This window comes from Myotis lucifugus, unplaced genomic scaffold, assembly GCF_000147115.1.
Source record: "Myotis lucifugus unplaced genomic scaffold, Myoluc2.0 scaffold_50, whole genome shotgun sequence".
In the NCBI taxonomy this organism is placed as follows: Eukaryota; Metazoa; Chordata; class Mammalia; order Chiroptera; family Vespertilionidae; genus Myotis; species Myotis lucifugus.
The window spans coordinates 5,341,604-5,359,274 of record NW_005871098.1 but is presented as its reverse complement, the minus strand read 5'-3'; the positions used below and the strand labels follow the sequence as shown (position 1 = coordinate 5,359,274).

At 43.7% G+C, this 17,671-nt stretch overlaps 1 protein-coding gene across 4 annotated transcripts in view; it reads left to right on the top strand.

The window, feature by feature from the left end:
• Positions 1-17,671, top strand: part of CP (ceruloplasmin) — a 99,683-nt gene that overhangs the window by 7,976 nt on the left and 74,036 nt on the right. For all 4 annotated transcript variants that reach the window (XM_014455784.2, XM_014455783.2, XM_023753752.1 and 1 more), the window contains exons 2-6: positions 5,970-6,217; positions 7,876-8,088; positions 11,448-11,621; positions 13,208-13,462; positions 14,991-15,162. In XM_014455784.2, coding sequence (XP_014311270.1) covers positions 5,970-6,217; positions 7,876-8,088; positions 11,448-11,621; positions 13,208-13,462; positions 14,991-15,162 — 1,062 coding nt within the window. The remainder of the gene's footprint in view (positions 1-5,969; positions 6,218-7,875; positions 8,089-11,447; positions 11,622-13,207; positions 13,463-14,990; positions 15,163-17,671) is intronic.

Below are 17,671 nucleotides of genomic sequence, written 5' to 3'. Positions count from 1 at the left end.
TGTGTTGTAAAAATTTAATTCATACTCCCAGGTTAATAAAAAAATAGCAAGCAATAGCTAGTGAGATACAAACACTTCATACAGGACGGCCTGTGTGAAGGAGCTAATTGAGCAGCTATAACATTTACATTTCAAGCTCTGAGATTTATCGTCACAGTTGCTATTTTCATGTTGTGCTAATGAAGCCAGGCTAGTTAGGACCTATCATCCACTTGCTTGTGCTATGTACACCCAGGTTCAGTCTTTGCCTATCAGTTAATTTTTAACTGTTTTCCTTGGGATTCCTATGTGTAATAGGCAGAAGTTCTTAAATGGCCCCTCAGTCTCCACAAAATCATGAAAGATCATTCCATTCAATGGCACAGCTGACTTTAAATAGGGAGATGATCTGAGTGGCCTAATCTAAAGCAGAGAACTCTCATGGAGAAGAAGAGGAAGTCAGAGAGAGTCAAAGAAGTTTGAGGATTCAAAAAACTGAAGGGCCACCTTAGGAGGAATACAGTCGCCTTAAGGAACTGAGAGAGGTGCTCAGCTGACAGCCAGCAAGGAAACAAGGATTTCAATCCTACAAACATAAGCAACTGAATTCTGCCAACAACAAGGATGAGACTGGGAGTGGGTTTTTCCACAGAGCTTCCAGATAAGCACTCAGCCCAGCCAGTGCCTTGTATAACCTGAGCAGAGAATCCAGCATGCCATACCAGACATCAGCCCTAAGAACTGTGAACTAATAAATGAATGTTGCTTTAAGCTGCTATGTGATAATTTGTTAGCACCAATGGAAAACTCATATACTATGTCTCAATTAATGAAGCCAAGAATCCAGAAACTTTTCACACATATTACCCACATTTCAGTAGTCCTATATCATAAAAGGCTAATATGCAAATAGACCAAAGGGTGGAACAACCAAACAACTGGTTGCTATGACATGTGCTGACCACCAGGGGGCATGTGTGGAATTTGTCGGGCATTGGCCATGGCATGATGGTGGAGCAGGTGAGTGGGGGCACCAGACCAAAGCAGGGCGCCGGTAGCTGTCAGCAGGGCGAGATTCTGGTGATTACTGAAAATTCTTTGCTCCCGCGCGCTGCTGTCCCACCCAGCTCTTACACCTGCTGCCGGTGCCAGCCCCACTCGCACCCGCAGCTGGCACCCACTGCCAGTGCCCAGTGCTGGTCCCGATCACTCAGTGCCATCAGCAGTTGTGAGTGGCAGCTGCCAGCCTGATCTCCCCTCAGGGCTTCTCCACCTCCCCCTGCTCTCACCCTCTTGCTGGCGCTGGCCCCAATCGCTCCGGAGCTATGTGAAGTGTCCTAGGTGCAAGTGAGGCCAGCACCATCAGCACATGGGAGCAGTGGCAGTGGGAGCAGGGCTGCAGGCAGACAGGGGACCAGGGCCAGGGGAGGAGGGGCCGGGTGGGGGCATGGAGGATGGGCCAAGACCCACCCCTGTGCCTACTGCAGCCACTCGGCCCACAGTTCCTTTTAAGGTGCATGAATTAGTGCACTGGGCCCCTAGTAATGTATAAACAGAAACCGAGACCACTTGAGTATATCATGAATTTATGATCTTCCTAAGGCAGTATAAAATTTATTTAATGCCCCTACCATTAAAAACTCCCTTCTGGCTCTGACCCTACCAGAAATTAGAGAATTATTGAAACTGGGGGATGAAAAAGGAAGGATATGAATACTGAGAGGGGGACATCACTATTCTCATGAATAGAAGAGAACAGGTTACAATTGTCAACAGGAAGAACTACAATTAATGTGAATTATTTTTTTGGTTCAAAGAACAACTATAATAAATTCTCTTGATGGAGCATCTGACTGGCAAACTTCCTGCAAGCTTCCAGTCCACAAGCTGTGCTGTTGTAATTAAATAGACATTCCCTAATGACACTTTGATGTTCATGCAGAGACAGTACATAAGCAAATACACCTCCCCCAAAGTATCACATGGTGTAGAACATTTCTCAGTTTGGTTGGCTTAATTTTGTCCCACCACACAAGATGAGATGTGAGGCATATTTTACATATTGCTATGTGTGTGTAAAAAGTCCAAATTTAAAAACCCTGAATATATTATAACTTCAGAATAACTATTTGAAAAGTAATTTTCACCCCTCCCTACATCCCCCCAAAATCATTGTATACAAAAAAAAATCCCAAAACTTAGGCAATGAGCCTTCTATTTTTCAGGAAATGATTAATATAGGAGAATTTCAATGCAATAAAAGCATTTTATCAAAGCCCATGCTATTGAAATGGGATGTAATTAAGTACTTTAGAGTTACCTTCAGAAAATATAAACACACATGGATTTAAATAAAGTCTTAAGAATTCGAGAGCTATGTTTAAACTTTGGCCTTATGTAAGATGTGTATGAACAGGGCATAGTAGGACACAGATTAGAATACATGTATATATTATCAGGACCGAACTCCTAGCAATAGGAGAAAATTTATCCTGGGGTTTGGGTGGACCCTGTGAACCGTAGTGGTCCAGGTCCTCTGATGGGACCAGAGAGGACTTGCATCTCTGCTCTGTGAGCTTTGCAGCTGCAGCTGTGCACCTGAGTGAACTGTACTCTCGCTGGGCTCCTGTCAGCACCATGGGCTGAATAAACCTGCTTGTATCTCAGTGGTCTTCAGTGCTTCCGAATTTTGCTAAAACATCTATTTATTAAGACCATCCCTTTGTTAGTAATGCTGCAATTTGGGGGGAAATCCACACCCCTGTCCTACTGTTTTCCCATGCACTTTGATGTCCTTAAAGTATTTTTGAGCCTTGCTGAATTGTGTTGTGTGTTTTTCCTGTTTTGTTCTAACAAAATGGAAACACACAAACAACTCGAAAATGTAATCAAATGGGAGAAATGAAGGCATAAACATGGATTTGCCACCCCCTACTGGATACTAAAGATGCCACTTCTTTATTTTTCTAACACTCTGCTTGACCCTCTTCTCACCAAGATGGGGGAAGGAGACCCCATCTCATTCATTTTTAAGCGAACAACTTGAGAATCCTGGGGTTTATATAATCCAGAAAAATTGGGGTGTTTGGTATATGATAACAATTACAATATGCTCATTGTTGAAGCCGCGGGCCAACACAGAACAAGATGGCTCTGCTATTAACACTTGCTCCTGCTGCCTGAACTTAGCCACACTACCACTGCCAAGCAGCCATGCTCCCTGGTTCCAGCCTTAATCTGCTGCCTGCATGCACCACACCAGCAGAGGCCTGGCCACTACCCAATATGGTCTGGAAACAGACCATCATCATAATAATGTCATGTTTCTCTTGGGTGTGATTGTGTAAAGTGTGAATGTGATGGGATTACTGGGTGGACACATAATGAGAGGCAATGAGAGTTGGGACATCCTCCCCAGTGTCCAATTTCTTTCCAGCCAAATAGTCAGAATAAGAAAAATAAGTAGTGTGCACCTTTCTGTCTCACGATTTTAAGGAATTCCACTGCCACCTTTCTGTCTCACGATCTTAAGGAATTCCACTGCCGCTGCAACTGGCCAGCTAGGAGCTTTACCTTCACTGCAAGCCTCCCCCACTCAACTCAAGCTACTAAAAATGAGCCCAGAGCAGCATCAGAATACATGGGGTAGGGGTAGGGAGTCTTGGTAAATGCAGATGCCTGAACCCCACCCAGATGCACAGAATCAGAATCAATGGGTTTAGGGCTCAGGAACTTGCATTTTTATCAAGGCCCACCATAGATTCCTATACGCATTAAACTTAAGAAAATTCAGGCTAGAGCCCTAGATTTTTAAAAGCTAGGTCTTTAAACTCTGCAGCAATGAAAGTACAGAGCTCCCAGACAAGCTGTGTTCTTGTCTTGAAGAAGGGAAGGAAAAATCTCTCTCACTCTTTCTGATGAGCTCACAGCTGAAAAAACAAGAGGATGTTTATCCTCACTCAGATTATTTGGACCTCACAGGGTTGAGTGGGAAATGGTAAGGCATCAAAGGTCCCTGAGACAAAAGTATTCAATACACACACACACACCCCACAAACACCCCACAAACACAAACCCCAGATCATTAGCCTGAGTGTGAGCAGTTTTTAATTCTCCTGGAGGAGACTTAGGTTGCTTGGTTGTGGATGGACTTGCCAAAGTCCAGTTTGAAGTGGGTCCTCCTAAATCATGAGATTGCAGTGCCCACAGCTCCCACCGAGCTATCAGTTCCAAAGTTTGAATACCAAACTCACTTTCTTTCTTTTCCTCTCTTGTGTTTTTTTTTGTTGTTGCTGCTGTTGTTGCTTGTTTTGTTTTGTTTTTCTTGACTACTATTTACTTTGCTTATATTTTTAGGAAAGTTTTAAGCAACTGTTAATCAGCTACTAATCAGAATACAAACATTCAATGTTCAAGAATTCTCGGTAGCAAGGGATTAAAAAACACACACAAGGGTAGTTTTTTATTCTTTTAATTAAATTTATTGGGGTGACATTGGTTAATATGATCATGCAGGTTTCAAGTGTGGGTTTCTATGTTACAAGATCTGTGTATTGCAGTGTGTGTCCACCACCCAAGTCAAATTTCCCATCACCATATATTAGGACCCTCTTCCCCCCACCCCACACTGCTGTTCATGTCCAGAGTTTTCATTTTATATCCCACATATGAGTGAAATCATATGGTTCTTAGCTTTTCTGACTGACTTATTTCACTTAAGCATAATGTTCTCATGGTCCATCCATGTTGTTGCAAATAGCAGTATTTCATCTTTCTTATGGTTGAGTAGTATTCCATTGTGTATATTTGGCATATTCTTTATCCAGTACTCTATCGCAAGACACTTTTGTTGTTTCCATGTCTTGGCCACGGTGAATAATGCTGCAATGAACATAGGGGTGCATATAACTTTGCGAATACGTGTTTTTGAGTTTTTTGGGTATATACCCAGGAGTGGATTGCTGGGTCGTATGATAGTCCTATTCTTAATTTTTTGAGGAATCACCAGACTGATTTCCATAGAGGTTATACCAGTCTACATTCCCATTTCTCCACAACCTCAACACTTGTTATTACTTGTCTTGTTGATAATGTCCACCCTTACAGGTGTGAGGTGGTATCTCATTATAGTTTTGATTTGCATTTCCCTAATTGCTAGTGACATTGAACATCTATTGGCTGTTCGTAAGACTTCTTGGAAGAGGTGTCTGTTCAGGTCCTCTGCCCAATTTTTTTATTGGGTTGTTTCTTTGGTGTTGAGTTTTATGAGTTCTTTATATATTTTGGAGATTAAACCTTTGTTGGAGCCACTGTTTGCAAATATCATCTCCCATCTAGTTGGCTGCCTCTTTGTTTTGTTGTCAAGTGTTGTTGTTGTTGTTGTTGTTTTGTTTGTTTTTGTTATTTTTGCTGTGCAAGTTTTTAGTTTCATATAGTCCTATTCATTTATTTTTGCCAAAGGTAATTTAAAAACCTAAACACATTGAACACATCATTCCAAACTTGATTAAGTGCTGCTAAAAGAAATAAAAAATGATAGAATTAATTTATCATTAATTTTACTTTATTTAGGAAACAATATACATATACACAAATATCCAAATTGATTGCTTATAAACTCAAATTTTTCCAGTAGGGGAAAGGCATACCATAAGTGAGAAATGTCTTAACTACTTTATCTTAATATTTAACTTTAATTTTACATTCTATTCCATAATACCTCTGTGTTTTAGTATAAAATCTTGCAGGAAACACTGGTACACTGCATCATATTTTTATGGCACCTTTACAGGTTGTTCTTGGCCACATACCTGGGACACTTCACATAATGAAAGTAACAGGGCTAAGTGCCAGCTCTCCTCTTCATTTTCTGGAGGCACCCCTCCAACAATAGGCAGACATTTAATGTGATAGGTCAGTAATGCCTCTTAATTATAATGTTACTCCCAGAAATTACAGCTTCTGATAGAGTGTCTTCTTTCCCTTTGCAGAGAACATTTGAACATCTATCTTCAGAATGGCACGGATAGAATTGGAAGAGTATACAAGAAGGCCCTTTATCTTCAGTACACAGATGGAACCTTTACGACAGTGATAGAAAAACCTGCATGGCTGGGATTTTTAGGCCCTATTATCAAAGCAGAAACTGGAGATACTGTTTATGTACACTTAAAAAACTTTGCCTCTAGGCCCTACACTTTTCATTCGCATGGGATAACTTACTATAAGGAACACGAGGGTAAGTTCAGCTCATACTCTATCTGGAATTTCCTCTCACTTTTCTGTAGGAACACTTTCTAAGACTATGAACTCCACTCTTAGATAAGACCTGTAACTATGTTATTTAGCTCCAAACTATTTTATTAACTATTTTGGCTCATCATAATAATGTCATGTTTCTCTTGGGTGTGATTGTGTAAAGTGTGAATGTGATGAGATTACTGGGTGGACACATAGTGAGAGGCAGTGAGATTTGGGACATCCCTCCCAGTGTCCAATTTCTTTCCAGCCAAATAGTCGGAATAAGAAAAATAAGTAGTGTGCATGAAGGTCTAGAAAAGGCAAAAGTCCAGAAGGAAGAAACAGGACTCAAGACAGGGAATGTCTTATCTTTGAAGACAGTAAACCCACTGTGGCCATTGTCACTTCCCACCCTAACTTTGGATAAACTGTGGCAGCTAAAGCAGCATGGGTACTCTCACAGGTCAGCCAAATAGTACACTTGGATGCATGGCCCCAGAGTCACATCTGAGACACAATTAACCAAAAGGTCCTTTAAATATAGGACTTGCAAGCCTTAGGTTTGGTGACTGCCATCTCATCCTTAGTACTTGATGATGATAATGATGATGAAAAAAGTTGGTGTTTTATTGTGGTTAAGAGCAAGGGCTTCAAAACTGATAGACCAAGGTTCGAGGGCAACCTTGTCTTTTACTGGCTTTGTGCAAGTTGTTTAAATTCTTTGTGCTTCAGTTTCCTCATGTATAAAATAGGGGCAATGTTTAGTACATAGTGATAACTGAAACGGTGAGCTGAGAGTTTTTCCCAGGGTCATGTCTCACGACGCCGAAGAATGAGCTCCATGGACCAATAGATTTAAGCAAAAGTGTGGAAAATTTATTACAAGCAGATTCAGCCACCCCACATGGGGAGGAGGGCCCAATAATGGGCTTCCCAGGAAGCCTTGTAATCCAGGGGTATATATTTGCTACAAGCCTGCTCTATGTCTACCTGTGTCACTACCTGATTGATTTCCTCATTGTTCTTGCCCAGCAATGGACCTGAACTTTCCCTGTTTCTATGTGTCAGTACACCTTAGTGCAGGCCCTCCCTTGGTTTCCCATGCCTCCCACTCTGTGTTTAAAAACATTCTATTATTTCAGCATGGTTGGTTTCTGTGATTAGGCTTGCTCAAACTGACATATCTACCCCTGCCTATGTTCTACCTGCCTTTGTTTCCCACTGGACCCCTGCCCTGTCTGCCTGCATTTCAAGCTAATGAAATCCCATGGTTACTTCACAGGCAAAAATCTGGTATCATATAAAAAGTTCCAAATTATAAGAAAGCATAGCTATTTTGTTCATACTTCCATACCATGACTCTAGAACAAGAATGGTTCTTTAAATTACAAACTGTCACTATGCTCCTGACATATCCATTACAGCTCTCTGAAGACTCAGTCAAGTATGAAAAATGGTAAAATTTTCTGTGAAGCTTCAAGACACTCTATACTCTCATTCCTCTATGATCAAATAGGACATCACTGCATCCCCAAGAGGACATACTAGTATACAAGATGTTGAATAAATATTTGTTGAATAAATTTGTAAATATCTATTCTCTCATTCAAGTTCAAACACATTCAATTTGCAATTTCATTGCATGTTGCTTCCTAGGGGCCATCTACCCTGATAATACCACAGATTTCCACAAAGCAGATGACAAAGTACACCCAGGTGAGCAGTACACATACAGGCTTCATGCTACCCAAGAACAAAGTCCTGCTGAGGAAGACGGCAATTGTGTAACCAGAATCTATCACTCCCACATTGATGCCCCAAGAGATATTGCCTCAGGACTCATTGGACCTTTAATACTCTGCAAAAAAGGTACACTGTCTCACTTTTACTCAGAATGTATAACCCAAAAACAAGTGATAGGGAGGTGGTTTGTTTTTTAAGTAAAAGTCAAGTTGTGACTGAATAGGTAAAGTAGAGAGGCGGTAAATCTAGAAAAGGAGGGAAGAGCAGGACAGGAGAAGGAGAAGAAGTGATAAATGGAACAGGCATTCACACATATTGCTAAGCTACAGAAAGTTGCTCTCCTTGGGAACACGTTTGCTGTATCTAATTTCATAATGGTGTTGAAGACATGTGTGACTTTACCCAATGTGATTCCCTTAGTGGCTCTCCACGGTGATAGATCTGTGGTTATCTGTTTTGTGTTGGTAAATCCTATATAATAAAAGAGAAACATGTAAATTGACCATCCCTTTGCTATGCTCACCAACCAATCAGGGTGAATATGCAAATTAACCTGACAAAGATGGTGGGTTAATTTGCATACACAGGCACTGGGTGGAGAGGAGAAGCGGGAGAGCCGGCAGCTTGGGGGGACGTGGCTCCTTCGGTCGCTCCCTTGGGAGGCCGTGGCTCCCTTGGTTGCTCCCAGCACAGGGAGCACCAGGAATTCTGGGAATAGTAGTTCTGATGGCAGCCCTAGGACTGGAAGCGGAATCCCAGAGTGCAGGGAGCACCAGGAATTCTGGGAATTGTAGTTCTGGTGGCAGATGGATCTCCTAGACACTAGAGCAAAGTGCGCCTGGAGCAAGTTACTGTTGCAGTGGGGGAGGAAGGGAAAGCAAAGATGAGAGACATAAGTAAAATCAGAGTGTCTAGGAAAAATTAAAGGGAAGATATCCTAAAACTTCCAGGAAATCTCCACCAATGAAACAAAGAAAAAAAAATGCCTCTATTATTCTGTGAGCAACAAACCAAACTGTGTTGGGGGTCTCAGACAATTCGTTCATATGATTGCAAAGACAGACAGAAACTCCGGGATTGGAGAGGGCTCCCCTGAGGGCTCCCAGATTGGAGAGGGTGCAGGTTGGGCTGAGGGACACCCCCCCCCCCACTCCCTCACCCTCCATGCACGAATCTTCGTGCACCAGGCCCCTAGTATAATATAATAGTATCTATTTCTATCTTTTTTTACATTTTTTAAATTTATTTCAGAAAGGAAGGGAGAGGGAGAGAGAAATAGAAACATCAATGATGAGAGAGAATCATTTATTGGCAGCCTCCTGCATGCCCCACACTTGGGATCAAGCCCACAACCCGGGCTTGTGCCCTGACTGGGAATCGAACCATGACCTCCTGGTTCATAGGTTGACATTCAACCACTGAGCCATGCGGCTGGGCATAGTATCTATTTTTAATATCATGAAAAAGACAACATAAATCAACAGCTTGAAATCTAATTCTTACTTGAACAATCATTAGTTACCTTTAAAGACTTGTCTCAGCTTGTGGCTATATGAACCACATATCTATTATGAAAATACTAGAGGCCCAGTGCACAAAAATTTGTGCACTCGGGGGGGTCCCTCAGCCCAGCCTGTGCCCTCTCACAGTCTGGGACCCCTTGGGGGATGACCACCGGCTGGCTTAGGCCCGCTCCCTGTGGGATTGGGCCTAAGCTGGCAGTCAGACATCACTCTGGCAGCCCGGCAGCCCTCAGGGGATGTCCACTTGCCAGCGGGGAACAGGCCTAAGCTGCAGTCTGACATCCTTAGTGCTGCTGAGGAGGCAGGAGAGGCTCCCACCACCACCACTGTACTGGCAGCTATCAGCCTGGCTTGTGGCTGAGCAGAGCTCCCCCTGTGGGAGCACACTGACCACCAGAAGGCAGCTCCTGCATTAAGCGTCTGGCCCCTGGTAGTCAGAGTGTGTCATAGTGACCAGTCCTTCCCAGTCGTTCTGCTGTTAGGGTCAATTTGCATATTACCTTTTATTATATAGGATAGAGGCCTGGTGCATGGGTGGGGGCCGGCTGGTTTGCCCTTAAGGGTGTCCCGCATCAGGATGGGGGTCCTGCTGGGGTGCCTGGCCAGCCTGGGTGAGGGGCTGATGGCTGTTTGCAGCTGGTCACACCCCCTTCAGGGTGGGTGTCCCCACTGGGGTGCCTGGCCAGCCTGGGTGAGGGGCTGATGGCTGTTTGCAGCTGGTCACACCCCCTTCAGGGTGGGGGTCCCCACTGGGGTGCCTGGCCAGCCTGGGTGAGGGGCTGATGGATGTTTGTAGGCTGGTCAAGCACCCCCCCCCAGTGGGGACCCTCACCCCGTGGATGTTTGGCCAGCCTGGGTGAGGGACTGATGGCTGTTTGCAGGCTGGCCACACCCCCTTTCAGGTGGGGGGTCCCCACTGGGGTGCCTGGGCAGTTTGGGTGAGGGGCTGAGGGCTGTTTTCAGGCTGGCCAAGCCCCCCCAGCGATGGAAGCTCCCAGCCTTTCCTTTTTTTCTTTCTTTTTTTTTAATTCTGGGATTTATTTACCTTCTATAATTGAAACTTTGTAGCCTTGAGAGGAGCTCAGAGCCGGCCAGGGCAGGCGGGAGGGAAGCTTGGCTTCCTCCATCGCCAGGGGCAACCCACGCCTCCTGCTCACTCCAGCTCTGTGGCCATGGCCGACTGAAAGCAGGTATCTGGGGTTTATTTATCTTCTATAATTGAAACTTTGTTGCCTTCAGTGGAGCTCAGAGCCGCTACGGCAGGCGGGAAGCTTGGCTTCCTCCATCATTGGGGCAACCAAGGCTCCTGCTTGCTCCAGCTCCATGGCTGCCAGCCACCATCTTGGTTGGGTTAATTTGCATATAGTTGCTCTGATTGGCTGGTGGGTGTGGCTTAAGGTGTGGCAAGGTACGGTCAATTTGCATGTTTGTCTTTTATTAGTGTAGATATATACAACTTTGAATTGACATTAGCCAAAGAGCATTTAATAGTTATGTGGTTAATGAACATCCAGATATATGAGTGCCTGCCAAGCCCAGAACACTAAATATTAAACTTCCTAAGTGTTTCCAATTATGTAAAACAGGAGTGACTAGTCCAGATTTGTGGATTATTAGGAAAATAGATTATTTTAAAAGTGTTAAACTATAAATTACATGTTAAAATACATTGCTAAAGCCCAACCAGCATGGGTCAATGGTTGAGCATTAACCTATGAACCAGGAGGTTGAGTTCAGTTCCCCACGTGCCTTTGTAGTGGCTCCATGCCCCGTGAGGGGCATGTGGGAGGCGGCCCAATCAGTAATTCTCTCTCATCATTGATGTTTCTATCTCTCTCTCCTTCTCCCTTCTTTTCTGAAATCAATAAAAATATATATCTATTTAAAAAGAGTAAAATTTAAGAGCTTTAAAAACTACATGCTAAAGATTAAGTTATACTAAAATAGCAATTTTTACTTCAGATTCTCTGGATAAAGAAAAAGAAAAAAATATTGACCAAGAATTTGTAGTGATGTTTTCTGTGGTGGATGAAAATTTCAGCTGGTACCTAGATGACAACATTAAAACCTACTGCTCCAAACCAGAGAACGTTGACAAAGACAACGAAGACTTCCAGGAGAGTAACAGAATGTATTGTAAGATTACCAAAGACATGTTAACTTTATCATATTGCTCTTGACCCATTAATTCTGCTATCTTTATTCCCTCATATGAATAAGAAGTTTCTAACCTGTGGTTCTAATAACAAAACATATTGGACATGTAACTTCATATTCAGTTAAACAAGTCAATTCACAACTATTGAACAGGTAAAGCCAGATTCACCAAATTATTCCCAAACTGCTAGGGAAAAAAACATCATCAATTATGGATTAATGCATATGAATGTCATATTTCTATATTTATTTATCTTCCAAACTCTAAAAATTATCTTAGGCAGCCTTAAATTATTAAACTAAATGCTTAAAATTATCCTTATATTGTAAAGCATTGAACTATACTTAGGAAAATAGTTCTAAAAAGTATTTCTTCTACATTTACATTGTCCCTCCTCACTTTGCATCATTTTTCTATATTTCAGTTCATTTTATTTCTTCTAGAAATGTTTTCTTTACTGCCTAGGCTTCTCTTTAATTCTCAGAGACCAAATTATGAGCTCAGAAAGATTTTCTGTCATTCAATTAGAATTTACATAAGAAATCAAATCCCTTAACACCAACTAGACCAATAAGTTTTAAATTTTGTTTGCTTGTGTTTTGCTTCTTCAAAATAAGCTTTACTAAGAAACTGAGAACACAAAAATAATTGTACTACCAAAACAGAAAACTTACTAAGAAAGTACAGATTTTGTTTCCAACATTTGCTTATTCTGGCTGGAAGATCCTCTTTCCATACTTTAATCCTGCCTCTGTTATGTGTCAACACAAACAAATGTTAGAAAAAAATACTCAAAATTCTAGTCTGGAGAGGTCTGGAGAGGTACCTCAGTTGCAGCAGGTGCTTTCACGGTGCTTCCCAGAACCAATTTCCATTAATCTCTAGGACCACCCACTATGAACAGTGACCCTAAGTTTCTTCAAAGGGTCTCAGGCCATTCTGCTTCTAAACTTTTAGGTCTTTGTGGCTCTGGTCACTGCTCCCTAACTTCCTTCCCCTGTATTTCTTTTTTTCTTCTCCACATCTCTTTTCATCTTGTCCATTTCCTTTGGAATCAGAAACCAAAAGCTGATTAAACAAATTGCTTATTTTAAAAGCAACTTATATGCATTGTAGAAAATTGTATCTGATAGTCAAAAAGAAATCATCCATACCACCACCAATAACACAATTAATGATCAATTACTAAATAACCATCAGTCTTTTTTTCTATTCACTGTATGTGTGTATGTTTCACATATATGCACACATTTGTATTTAGAAAGAAACACACATACATACCAAGGTGTATAGTCTATTACAAAAAAAAGCAAATGGGCTTCACCCTCAGTGTTGGGTTCCTCTGCTAATACTGTGTCGACAAGAATCCTGAGGTTGAATTCAGGTCCAAATTAAAGAGTGTTGTGGTCAATTAGTAATGTCTGATGTGGGTATGAGAGAGAAAGGAATAGCAGCATATGTGCCAGGTCTTTTCTATTCCAAATTGATTTACTTCTGTAGAGGTAACTATCACTATCCTAGCGACCAGTGTCTATTAGTCTCAATCGCTACTCTTGACTTACAGCTGTGAATGGACATGCTTTTGGAAGTCTCCCAGGACTCTCCATGTGTGCAGAGGACAGAGTAAAATGGTATCTTTTTGGTATGGGTAATGAAGTTGATGTGCACGCAGCTTTCTTCCACGGCCAAACATTGACTAACAAGAACTACCGCGTTGATACAATCAATCTTTTTCCTGCCACCCTTGTTGATGCTTTTATGGTGGCCCAGAACCCTGGAGAATGGATGCTTAGCTGTCAGAATCTAAACCATCTGAAAGGTAGGACATCTTTACCTGAAATAAGCTGTCAGCTAAAAAAAGGAGTCATGTCTCAGTTACACTACTTAATGAGGTAATCATTAGGAATCAGAAACCAAAAGCTGAATATCCTTGCAATGATAGGAACTTTGAATTGGTAACTTAATTTTATTCCTATGATGGTATACAACATTCTATATAATAAAAGCCTAATATGCTAAGTGTCCGGTCGCCTGGTCATCCATTCAACCAATCAAAGCATAATATGCTAATGATATGCTAAGGCTGCTCAATCACTCGCTATGATGTGCACTGACCACAAGGGGGAAGACAGTAGACCAGTCGACCAGTCGCTATGACGTGCACTAACCATCAGGGGGCAGATGCTCCAACTGGTAGGTTAGATTGCTGCTGGGGTCCAGCTGATCGGGATTGAGCAAAACTGGCTGGAGATGCCCTGGAGCCCTCCTGCAGTCCCTCCCCGGCTGGCCAACCTCCTGCGTCCCTCCCCGGCCCCAATCATGCACCAGTGGGGTCCCTCGACCTGGCCTGCGCCCTCTCACAATCCGGGACCCCCTCAGGGGATGTCAGAGAACCAGTTCCAGCCCAATCCCGCAGGCGAGACCGAGGAACCCCACTGATGCATGAATTCGTGCACCAGGCCTCTAGTAATGTAATAAAAAAGACTGAAAGACTGGAACATTTATGAAATAATGAAATCTGAAAATATATTAATTTTGGAAAAGAACAATTGGCCCTGATAATATAGTACTGCCCTAAAAGTATAATACTGTATATAGTTCCTCAGCTTTGAAAAATACACAATATTGTAAACACCATAATATTTCTATATTGTGCTGAAAATTAGCCTGTTTGTTTTTTACTTGATTCTATCAAATATAGACAATTTTGTTTTTTATTTGAGTCCAGCTACTTCTTGGTTTAACTTGATAAATTCCTTCCCCATCTTTTCATATGATGTGATAAAACATTCTTAGTTTTTGAAAAATATTAATTTGAAATATTCATTTCCTGAAGAAAATTAGGTTTAATGTGGATCTTTGAGTATGTTACTTTGACCTTCAAATGTAATCTCACCTATCAAATGTGATCTTGGCAGCAGAAGGGCTAGTGTAACAGGTACACAACCATTTGGTGTGAGAGAACAATAATTATAGATGGTCATTCTATTATACCTCCTCTACCTCACCCTACCTCTTAAAATATGGCAGAGACTCTCTTCTTCACTTATCTATTAATGTATCATTTTTATCATTAAAAGACCTCCTATGTGAAAGCCCACAGAAACTAGCACCATATTTTTGAAAACACTACTGATTAATATCTATTCTCTACATAGTATAGTCTAAAAAATGGTCTTAATTTTCCATCAGTAATAACTTATTTATAACTGTGGTATAGTTTATAATATTGTTTCTAGCTATCTATTTCTTCAGTTTCCACCTATCGCTTCACCAGCAGTGTTTACAAGGCAGCAGAGAGAGAAACATTGGATCCATTAACACATCTTTTCCTGTGTGGTTTTCAGCTGGTTTGCAGGCCTTTTTCCAAGTACAAAACTGTAACAAGCCTTCATCAGAGGGCAGTATCCGTGGGAAGCATGTTAGACACTACTACATTGCTGCTGAGGAAGTCATCTGGAACTATGCACCATCTGGCATAGACACCTTCACCAAAGAAAACTTAACAACACCTGGAAGGTAATTCAGAAAAAAAAAAAAAAAAGACTAATATTTTAAAACTAGAGGACTGGTGCACAAAATAGTGCATGGGTAGGGTCCCTAGGCCTAGCCAGCAATCAGGACTGATCAGGGTCTACTGGCTGCCGACTGGGGCCTTTCTTCCAGCTGCCGGCCAGGGCCTTCCATCATTCAATGCCGCCCCCTGGTGGTCAGCACACGTCATAGGGAGTGATCGAACTCCCGGTATCCTGATCAAACTCCTGAGGGGACAATTTGCATATTAGGTTTTTATATATATAGATATGCCTCCCTCTGAAAAATATCATGAGCCTGGCCAGCATGGCTCAGTGGTTGAGCATTGACCTATGAACCAGGAAATCATGGTTTGATTCCAGGTCAGGGCACATGCCCAGGTTTGGGCTTAATCCCCAGTGTGGGGTATGCAGAAGGCAGCCAATCAATGATGCTCTCTTATCATTGGTGTTTCTATCTCTTTCTCCCTCTCCCTTCTTTTATGATTAAAAAATCATAAAATGTTCATTCAACAGTTAAAATATTAATTGGTACCTGAAATTAAGTAACTAGACCACTCAATATGTATTAGGGTGTTTGGGATGAGTCCAAGTTTGAGAACTATGACTTTTGAGTCTTTCGAGTCCATGAAAAAAAGATGTTTAAAAGTTAGTATCTTAACAAAATACTAAAAAACACTCAATATCATTAGACAGATCAATTCATTTGTTTTCTATTTCTGAAAACATAGCATTGTGCAATCCAGCAGTATTAAATACATTCACAGGTTGTACAATCATCAACACTACCCATTTCCAGAAATTTCTCATTATTCCAAAAAGAAACTCTATACTCATCCTATCTAATAAAAGAGAAACATGCAAATTGACCATAACCCCAACACCCTTCCCATTGGCTAATCAGCATATCCTTATGCAAATTAACTGCCAACCAAGATGGCGACTGGCAGCCAGGCACTGAAGCAAACAGGAGGCTTGCTTGCTCCAGTGATGGAGGAAGCCAAGGTTCCCCGCCTGCCGCTGCCGGCCTCTGAGCTTGCACTCTAAGAAACAATGTTGCAAGTATAGAAGCTAAACAAACTCCAGAAACCTGCTTTCAGCCAGCAGGGCTTCAGCCAGCAGGACCGCAACAGTGTTTCAATTATAGAACCCAAACAAACCCAGTACCTGCTTTCAGCAGCCGAGGTCTCAGAGCTAAAGCCAGCTCTCAGCTCCAGTGACAGCCATAGAAGGTAAATAAATCCCAGAATAAAAGAAAAAAGAAAAAAGGAGAGGTTGGGAGCTTCAGTCACCCACCAGCCTGAAAACGGCCCTCAGCCCCTCATCCAGACTGGCCAGGCACCCCACTGGGGACCCCCTCCCTGAGAGGGGTGTGACAAGCTGCAAACAGCCATCATCCCCTCATCCAGACTGGCCAGGCACCCCAGTGGGGACTCCCACCCTGAAGGGGGTGTGACCAGCTGCAAACAGCCATCATCCCCTCATCCAGACTGGCCAGGCACCCCAGTGGGGACCCCCACCCTGAAGAAACAAGATGGTGGCTAATTTGCATACTGAAGGCGGGCGACAGTGGGCAAGGCTGTCCTCGGTCCCGGGACCCGGATCTGTGACCCTGCTGGGCAGGGGGCAGTGCTTGAGGCTGTCCATGGTCTGGGACCCGGATCCGTGACCTGGCAGGTGGGGGGCGCCGCGAGATGCTGTCCGAGGTCCTGGGACCCAGATCCATGACCCTGCCGGACGGGGGGCACCGCGGGAGGCTGTCTGCTGTCCCAGGATCCGGATCTGTGACTCTGCCGGGCGGAGGGCAGCGCTTGAGGCTGTTGGCGGTCTGGGACCCGGATCCGTGACCTGGCGGGCGGGGGCAGCGCTTGAGGCTGTTGGCGGTCTGGGACCCGGATCCGTGACCTGGCGGGCGGGGGCAGCGCTTGAGGCTGTCGGCGGTCTGGGACCTGGATCCATGACCTGGCGGGTGGGGGGCAGCGCTTGATGCTTTCCGTGGTCCCAGGACCCGGTTTTGTGACCCTGCCCGGGTAGGGGCAGGGGAGCAGTGCTTGAGGCTGTCTGAGGTCCCGGGACCTGGATCCGTGACCCTTCCCGGCGGGGCGGCAGCTCGCACAGGGGTGGATAGGCCGGGGTTGGACAGGGCAGGACGCCTGGCTTCCGCCCAGCCCCAAGCACTCTGAGCAGGTGAGCAGCGCACAGAGCCTCTGGACAGGGGAGGCAAGCCGGCGGAGGGCAGCCTGTACTCCCCCCATGGCGGTGGTGACAGCTGTGCAAGCGGAGCCTGCAGGCCATCAGCGCCCAGGAGTGGCTGAGCAAGATCCGCCTCCTGGACCAGAAGGTGCAGGATCGCAGGGACAGCCACTGTGGTGGGCCAGACTGACATCCTCCTGGCCGCACCAAGGGGGGTTGCGGATCTGCAAAGCCAGTGGCCTCTGGTGTGCACATCCCCCCCTGGCGTGTGAACATCCCCCAGCACACTGTCACCCTCCCAC